Consider the following 9,604-nt stretch of genomic DNA (forward strand, 5'->3'; position numbering starts at 1 on the left):
CAGAAACTGTTATAATCATGACCCCTAAACCATATATATTCATGTTTTTGATGTCAAGGGGCATCAAATGTTATGTAGGTCATGGGCCCTGTGGGTGGTCCTGACCCCCTCAAACAGCAAGTCCCTTAATATCTTCAAAACAGTTGAGATCTCCACCCTTAAACCATATATATTTTTGTTCCTTGTGTCAAGGGGCATCAGACGGTATGTAGGTCATGGGCCCCGGGGATGGTCATGACCCCCCTCGAACAGGAAGTGCACGAATATCTCGAAAACGGTTGAGATCCCCACCCCTTAACCATATATATTCTTGATCCTTAAAGGGCATCAAAAGGTATGTAGGTAATGGGCATCAGGGTTAAATTTAATTTTTCAAAACCGTAATGCACATCTATGGAACAGTTCCTATCATATCCCAAGATATGATGTGTCTATCCATTAAATCATAAAAGGAGTTATAGGATCTATGTTTTTTTTCTGAAGTGATAAACGTCAATTATCTGCTACTTTTCGACTCCCTGGATGAAATTTAAATTTTTAAAACCTTACTGCACATCTCTAGAACCATCCCTATCATATCCCAAGATATGATGTGTCTATCCATTAAATCATAAGTGGAGCTCTTGGATCTATGGGTTTTTTTCAGTGATAAACGTCAATTTTCTGCTACTATTTGACTCCCTGGATGAAATTTAAATTTTTAAAACCTTATTGCACATCTTATATAGGACAGCCCCAATTATATCCCAAGAGATGACGTAGCTACTCCAAAAGTTGTAAGAGGAGTTCTGGGAACCATACTTTTTTTGCAAAAAAACGTCATTTTTTGTTGCCCACTGATCCCCTTAATAAAAAAAAAATCTGGAACCTGATCACACCTCAATATGACACTCCCAATCATATTCTAGAAGATCATTTGGCTACTGCCCAAAAATAATGACGTTTTTGAAACCAGTTTTTTTTGTAAAAAAAAAAAACAAAAAAAAAAAACGTCATTTTTTAGCCATTAAATGACCCCCAGGACAAAATTGAAATTTTTTTATTGCGCATCTATAGGATACCCTAAAACATATTCCAAAAGATGATTTGTCTACTGTTGAAAATGTAGGAGGAGTTCGAGGAAGAAGGTTTTTTGTGAAAAAAAAGTCATTTTTTACCAATTATTCGACCCCCAGGACTAAAAGAGAATTTTTGAAACCTTTTTACAAAACAACATGATACCCCAAATCAAACTCCAAGAGTTCAGTTTGCTGGTTTATAAGATGTAAGAGCAGTTTGAGAAAGTAAAACGTGACAGACGGACGGACGGACAGATGGACGGACGGACGGACGGACGGAACAGGGTAACAACAATTTACCCGAACTTTCTTTAGAAAGTGCGGGTATAATAAACAGATAAAACATCAACTTGAAAAATGACTTTGCTGGTTTAGTGAACGAAATGAATGTAAACAGAAGCATGGCACGAGCCTTGTTTATATAACCTGGAATTATGAACTCTGCACATTGCTTATAACTCTATAGCTGACACAAAAATTAAATTGGTTGACCATTAGAAATGCAATTCTAATACATCGTAAAGAATAAAAACAGAAAAATTAAATTTAACCATGCCTCTTTTTAAAAGTTTGTATTGTAGCAGACCCGGATGACAACGTTGAAAATTTGTGCGACGTATTCCGAGTGACTTCCGAATGGAGAAAAGATGTAAACTTTCCCCATTATAAATCTCCGTAAGAAATATGTTTTTGTTACTGTGATTTGCTCCGAGTGAAAAATGATATGTCAACGATGATATCTTGGAAATTTTCCGTTTAATCGATTTTAACTGCATTTCTTTCATGGGTATGTTTATTTTTTATTAAAGTTCGACCGTATGTGCTAGCGCTGCATAAATATCTTGGGAAAAACTATAGAAAAATTTACTTGAATCTCATTATCATAAAAAGCTAGTATGCTAATCTGGTATTCAATGGATATAAATTAGGATACCAATAGCGATAATGTTACTAGAAGTTGTTCCCACTGCGTTCCTGGCGATGAGTTTGTATTCGCCAGCATCGATATGGCCTACATCTCTGATGGTCAGTGAAGGATCGTCCACCGTCACCGCTGATAGCCTTCCACCACTCCCTTGAGGGTCTATCTTCTCTCCATTTTTTGTCCAAAAGACTTCCAAAATATCAGGTGAACCGTCATATACAAACACGTTTCCAACTAATTTTACTGATTTGTTTCTTATAACAGTTTCTTCACTTGCCATGGTGTTTGGAGGACCTAGCAACATAAACGCGGAATGGCATTATACATAATGGTTATTCTATAAACGGCCACAAAAAGAATAATTAAAATTGTCAAATTTGCGGGACTACTTCTCTTAGTTCTTAAAATCAAACCCCAACCTTCCCCAGAAACTGAGTTAAAATTCTGTATCCGAGCTTGAATCATATTATGCAAAACATTCCCTTGGACATTTTTATTAAATCAAGTTGAAGTTGAATTTGAAGTTGAAATTTTGTTAACAAGATCCGAAAGTACAAAACGCAACCATCTTATGATTTATTAAACTTTTGATAATTTTTTTTCTTGTGTTCATTATACCTAATTGTTTTGCTGTTTAAACGTAGCAAAAAAATCTCAAAAAACTACAATATGCACTGCTTCATTAAAAAGGTTGGATGGCCATGACCATTTATAGACCTTATTGATCTTTATTAAAAAGAGCTCTATATAAAGATATAGTAGAACCCTCAAATTAAATGCTAAAATATATGGAATATTCTCTTACTAAACGGTACTTCATAGTTAAAGGGGCATGGTCACGATTTTGGTACAATTTTATTTTTCTGTTTTTATTATTTACAATGCTTTAGAAATGCATTTCTTATGATCAAATTAAATTTAGGTGCCAGTCGATGTGTTTAAAACAAGATACATGGCATACAATTCTTCGTCAAGTAAACAAGGCTCGTGCCGTGTTTTTGTTTACATAGGTTTAATATACCAGTAAAAAACTTTTCAAGCTAATTTGTCTATCTTCTTATTCATTTTAAGCATAAATAAACAGTTCCTAACGATTAACACATTCGTGTGAGGTCTAAAACTGGAATTTTCACTTCAACATTCAAAATGTAAACAAAAGCTTTGTTTACATAGCGAAGAATTGTAAGCTCTGTAACTTGCTTATAACTCAACAAATGACGCTCAAATTTTGGTTGCCTATTAAAAATGCCCTACTGAAGAATTGTAAACATTAAAATCGAAAAAATAATTTTTGACCAAAATCGTGACCATGCCCCTTTAAACACACCATAATTAAAAAAATCAATTAGATCTAATGGTTAATCTGTTGACCACCCAGCCTCCTTAGATATTTGTGCCCCCCCCCCCCTTCTTTTAATAAAACTATTACTGTTCAGGTTATACAATTGATAATAATTATATAAAAATAAAAAATCATTCTTTGAATACATGTATTATTAAGTGATTAACGGTAGTGGGTCTGACTAGATCTATCATTTAGACCTTCGAGCTTTATTGGATTTAATCATCTCGACCGTATTTGATAACATAATGATAGTAAAGATCGATACCTTATTCCTTGATACATGGAATTGAAATTATGTTATATTAAATCAACAGTGTTTAATTATTCTAAAAAAAAAGCATTATCTCTTCTTGATTAAATTTCTAGTTATCAAAATAATATTCATATTTTAAGGTAGCACATTAATACTATTTGATAAGTTGAAAATTGTTATTTGTGCAATAATACAAGTTCACCATGATAATAAATAATGAAAATTACCAAAAATCACTTGTTTTGATACCGAGCCCACAGCATTGGCAATTGTGCATTTGTATTTTCCTCTATCATTGTCAGTAGGTGATGTAATTGTAAAACTATTCTCATTTAGACTTCCTCCGATATACTTTTTACTTTTCCTATCCAGTGGTTCACCATTTTTATACCATTCTATGTGTTTTACTTTTGGAGACTGCTTTAAAACTTTATAACTGTAATGGATAGTGATTCCTTCGTCTCCTGTTGTTACTCTTAAATCGTTCAAAATAGGCAGCTCTGTATAAAAATAATAAAATTTCAAACTAAATAATATGTGTGGTTTTTCTTTCTGCCTTGTAATTTTGATTATATATATGCGTGTAATTCATACGTGTACCTCCTAGAGCCATAAGATAAACGATATTACTGGATATTCTGTATTCGACTCCATTCGCTTCTCGTGAGATGACAGCCTGGTATTCCCCTTCATCCTCCTTTCTTACATTTTGTATGAGAAGAATTATGTTGGTGCTACCTTTGTATTTTTCCTGATTTGTATCAATACATTCTAGTATGCTATTTTCTGTACGTTTCTGCCATGTGAACCGCCAACAGGAAAATTCAACGTTTTTTACGTTTGCTTCAAATCGTGCTGTGTTTCCACAAAATACCCGATCTTCACCTTTCAGAAAAATTTCCGGTTCAGCTGCAATAAAAAAAAATCTTTAAATTTAAACTTGTAGCTCCAAAAATGGTTAATGGTCATATACATGTATTTGCTTACAAAACTATTACAGTGAAGTTAATTCTTTCTAACCTTTTAAGTCTGTTTGATTTTGTATATTCATCAATGCTTGCAAAAGGAGCTTGCAGCTATCCAAATGATCTTGTGCAATTTTAGAGCTTTCTATTTTTATTAATTCTTGTTCATAATTCACATTGCGTCCCTTATTATACATGTACTTCTGAAGTCTGTGGACTACAGACTTTAAATTTTTCCAAATATCTTTAAACTCGGCATCAGATATTGCTGCAGAATCGGCATGCGCATGGTAGTTGTTTCTAAACAGCCGGAGACGCTCAATATCATCGCCAATCTGTATGTCCGCATCATCTGGATCTTTACCCCAACCTTTTGTTGGCTTTAACGAAGGACATAAATTTCTTATGAGAGTGTATAGTAAAGTTACATCAAATTTGCTGAAGTCAGGTTCTGTAGGGGGTTGAATGAAGCAAAGCTTAAGTTGGTCTTGACGCAGTTTAAACTTCCCAGACAAAAGAGCTGGACATGAATTCATTCCTTTATAAAGGTCCACAGGCTGAATAAGGCTCTCTAAAATGTCCTTAAGAGGCAATTTTATGAAATCCACACTAGCTACTGTTACGCATTCAAAGTTCCGTTGATCATTTGATGGCGATGAGAATGCCATATTTATGTGTTATCTCACACTTGCTTTTTTCATATTCTTCATCGAACTTTGTCGTCGTTCTTTTGAAACAATTTGACCTGTATTTTCTGTTGATTTTGTTTGGCGGATTCCTCAAATAGTCTACCTTTCACACTTTTTTTTACTGTGAAAATGAGACAAAATTTAATATGCACAACATTTTAAAAAGCAAAATAATGAATAAATAAACATTGATTTTTAAATTATCTAGAAGAGACAATTAACTGAATCAAACTAATAATATAACACTTTAAAACCCTATATTTCAAAATATTTCGACCGTGTTACCAGTCTTCCTTTGTCGTGTTTATTTTTCTTCCACAAATTTTCTCTGAATTTTCTGTAAATATCACCTTTGTACAATTTTTCGATACCTATTACAGAATAAACATCATCAGTGTCTTCATTTGTATAAAAATACATTGCTACAGGATCATTTGTTTCTATCCTAATCTGTGATAAATTTAAAACATATCTTTGATATTAAGTCATCCCCGTTCCGCAACATATACAATTTTGTTACTCTTTTTACAAAAAACCTCATAAACAACATTACTTGACTATCAATCGATATGATTTTTAACTTGATATATATTTTACCGCGTTATTAATAGTCTTAAAATTGGCTAGAACAAATAATTTATTTACACATAACACTTTTGTGTTTTTTGCACCAAATGGCTCACATAGGTGTTGTCCCCTGGAATAACTTTACACAAACGGAACACGGTTACACTTTTTGTTATCTTTCTGTAGTTGAATAAGTGTATGAATAAATGCTTTTTATAAACACAATTGCTTTTAATAAGTGAATGAGTAATCATTCTTTTTTATGATATAAGTAATCGTAATTTAATCGATCACTTTTTATAAAATGGCCAGTAATCATGAATATTAAGTGATTATTTTTATGATTACAAATGTAAACTTAAAACGATTAAATTCATAATTTATTAGAAATGTTAGGTGAATAATACCGAGCGCAGCGAGAGGCGGGCGAAGCCCGCCTCGCGAAGCGAGGATTAATGGTAACACGTATATATCAGAAAATCAGTGAAAAATGAAAGTTGAATCAGGGGTACTAAGGCCAAAAAAATTTTCTTCCAGCCCTGGGCGCCGCCATATTGGCAGCCATTTTGTTTTTAAAAAGTTAGTTCGATCATTGATTGACTGGTACTTATCGATGTTTATTGCCCCTAAACTCGATTAAATAAGTTCCAGTATTTCAATAGAAGGTAATTTGAATTAAAGGAAATTAAAAAGGAAATCAGATAAGTTTCAATAGTGCTTCAATTAAGAAACACGACTTTTTCTATGTATGTCTTATCAAATTATCAGATGGAAAATAAAAACATTAACGTCAAGGAACTAATCTTTTAGATACTGAATAAAGTATTCAAATTTATTACAGCGGCATTCATATGAATTAAATTGATGAACAATGAAAGAAGAAATAAAAAAAATTGGAATCACGTAACTCTCTTCGGCTATTTCCGTAGACAAAACTTGAACGTTTTACGTCTGAGACATGACGTCATAATGTAGACTGAGCACGCGGCGTTTAGTTTAACTTTGACGAATGATTTGAGTAGGCAACCATGCAGGCGGATCCTACTGTGTACGTTTTAAATAGATTTTATCACACAAAAATCAAACTGCATAATGTGTTAAATCTGCGCTCGGTCCAACGGTCACACCGTTTGCATATTATTTTATCTTAGATATATTTCAGTGAGAAATGAGTATGAAATAAGTCACAAAAATGTATTTTAGCAGCTAACATAAAACAGATGCCCTTTAAGTCAGGTTAAGGTTCACCTCAGTACACTCTCAAACAAAAATAATCGAGTGACGTCACACATTGATCCGATAGATTTTTTCGGCGTCAGTAAATTGATCCACAATTCATAGTACCAATGGTTTCCAACCTCACGTTCTCGCGAGAATCAAAGTAAAACTTTTGAGAAGCATATAAGAATTTAAGAACATCATTTTTAAGTAAATAAAACAGTATACTTCGCGTACTTTTATTTGGGAGTAATCGATCCATTCAGTGATTTTTTCTCTCCAAAGCGAAAGTTGATATTTTTCCTATTGTACTTACTTTTATAAAAGATATATTATATTCTTACATGGTGCCTTTGGTATATGCATTCACAAACGACAATTTTTTCTATATCTTGGAAATTTGAGGACAAATATGACAAGTTTGATGACATTGGTAACGGCGGCCATGAACAAAAAATCCGTGCCGGATATACTCAGGAACAAGATAAATAAATGTTAAAACCGAGAGCAAACTTTTTGTGGCCGTTTTTGGTATTTAGACAATACCCACATTTGAAAGGTTAAATATGATTAATATCCAATATATAATAATATGTTTTACGGTGCGACCGTTGGGGCGAGCACAGCATGTGATCAAACAATGAATTATAATAAATTAATAAAATTAAATTAACAACGTGAAATTTGAATGCCAAAAAATAAAACATACCTATTTTTCAGTATTCATAGTTTATAAGATTTGTTATAATTTATTTATTTATATGTAGAACAATAGTTTAATCTCAGATACAATGTTGTTAAATAATAAAGATTTTAATATAACTGTTCATTGCACTGTATCTCCTCTTTTAAAGTGATTTTGATTATGATTGATTGATTGATTTCCCCCCTTTTTTTTGCAGTAGACATTTATTCTTAAACTTACATATAAAACTTGACTCATCATAGAGCTCCCCCCATGCTAATTTTTTTTTCATTTTTGTCAATTTATACATAGACAATCGACTTACCATGGATTTGCCCCTCCACTTAAAAAAAAAAAATTAATGTTTAATTTTATTTTTAATTTACGCTTAAAAATATTTGCTTATCATGTTAAACATGGTGCTTATCATGTTAAACATGGTGCTGCCCCCCCCCCTCCCCCGCATTTAATAAATGGAAGTGAAAATAAAGAAACCATGCATTGAACTGCTAAAGAGCTGAAGGATTAGAATTTTCGTGATTTATTTTTCTTTTTGCTTGCAAAGATTTTTTGGATGAGGCTGCCATCCACCCACCCACCCCCTTTAAAAAAAGGCACTGCTACGTATAACGTTACGTTTCAGGAAATTACCGTAATTATAGTGAATAAAATATTTGTGAGCATTCATCCAAATTAGTGCAATTTACAACTGTTTCCTGTATCTGAAGAAATGTCCTTATTCGTCAGCTGTTCTTTATCTTAGCCTTTGCAAGATTTTAAGAGGATTTTGGTCATTTCAGCAGATTTACAATAACTTCAGTTAGAGTAATTTCCCCTTATCAGTGCTTATTGTGACGTCAAAGCTGACTTTGGTTAAGTGTCGTCTAACTCTTTAAAACTCCCCTGAGAAATAAAAGTATGCGAAGTATACTGTTTTATTTACTTAAAAAGCATGATGTTCTTAAAATTACACATCTTATAAGCTTTTCAAAGGTTTTACTTTGATTCTCGGGCGAACGTGATGTTGGAACGTGAGGTTGGAAACCATTGGTACTATGAATTGTGGGTCAAAATTTACCGACTCCGAAAAAATATATCGGATCAATGTGTAAACGTTTGTGACGTCACACGATTATTTTTGATTGAAAGTGTACTGAGGTGAACTTTAGAGGTAACATTGACTGTATGTCGCTTACATCGTTATTGTTTTTACTGTTAGCGCGTTATGATAATTTGTCTGCTCACCTGACGGCAGTTATTGACACGACGACGTCAAAAATAAAGCATTTAATGCTTATAGTTACATTCCCTTACTGAAGAAATCAACGACTTGTTCTATGTATGTCTTATCAAATTATCAGATGGAAAATAAAATATTAAGGTCAATTAACTGATCTTTTAGATACCGAATAAAGTATTTAACTTTATTACAGCGGCATTCATATGAATTAAATTGATGAACAATGAAAGAAGAAATAAAATAAAAGTTCGGAATAACGTAACTCTCTTCGGCTATTTCCGAAGACAAAACTTGAACGTTTTACGTCTAAAATATGACGTCATAATGTAGACTGAGCACGCGACGTTTAGTTAAACTTCGGCTAATGATTTGAATAGGCAAACAGGCGGATCCTACTGTGTGCGTTTCACATAAATTTTATTCTACAAAAATCAAACTGCACTGTGTTAAATCTGCGCTCGGTCTAACGGTCACACCGTTTACATATTATATAACATTTGTAACATTAAGGAGTCCATATTTTTATCAATATCTCTTGTCAGGGACCATTAATATGTACAGCTAGCCTGGTCAATTTGAAAATATGGACGTCATATAATTTGATCTTGGGTAATAACAGAATATGATTCAAATGGCGAAATGACATCAAAGATCCGATA

General features: G+C 33.0%; 1 protein-coding gene across 1 annotated transcript in view; it reads right to left on the reverse strand.

Moving 5' to 3' along the window:
- Nucleotides 1-5,349, reverse strand: part of LOC105341533 (uncharacterized) — a 58,215-nt gene extending 52,866 nt beyond the window's left edge. The window contains exons 1-4 of the mRNA XM_066072495.1: nt 4,602-5,349; nt 4,182-4,490; nt 3,809-4,081; nt 1,993-2,277 (exon numbers count right to left, since the gene is read on the reverse strand). Coding sequence (XP_065928567.1) covers nt 1,993-2,277; nt 3,809-4,081; nt 4,182-4,490; nt 4,602-5,214 — 1,480 coding nt within the window. The 5' untranslated portion in view covers nt 5,215-5,349. The remainder of the gene's footprint in view (nt 1-1,992; nt 2,278-3,808; nt 4,082-4,181; nt 4,491-4,601) is intronic.
- Between the last annotated feature and the right edge of the window lie 4,255 nt (nt 5,350-9,604).

Source organism: Magallana gigas, chromosome 9, assembly GCF_963853765.1.
Source record: "Magallana gigas chromosome 9, xbMagGiga1.1, whole genome shotgun sequence".
NCBI classification, from domain to species: Eukaryota; Metazoa; Mollusca; class Bivalvia; order Ostreida; family Ostreidae; genus Magallana; species Magallana gigas.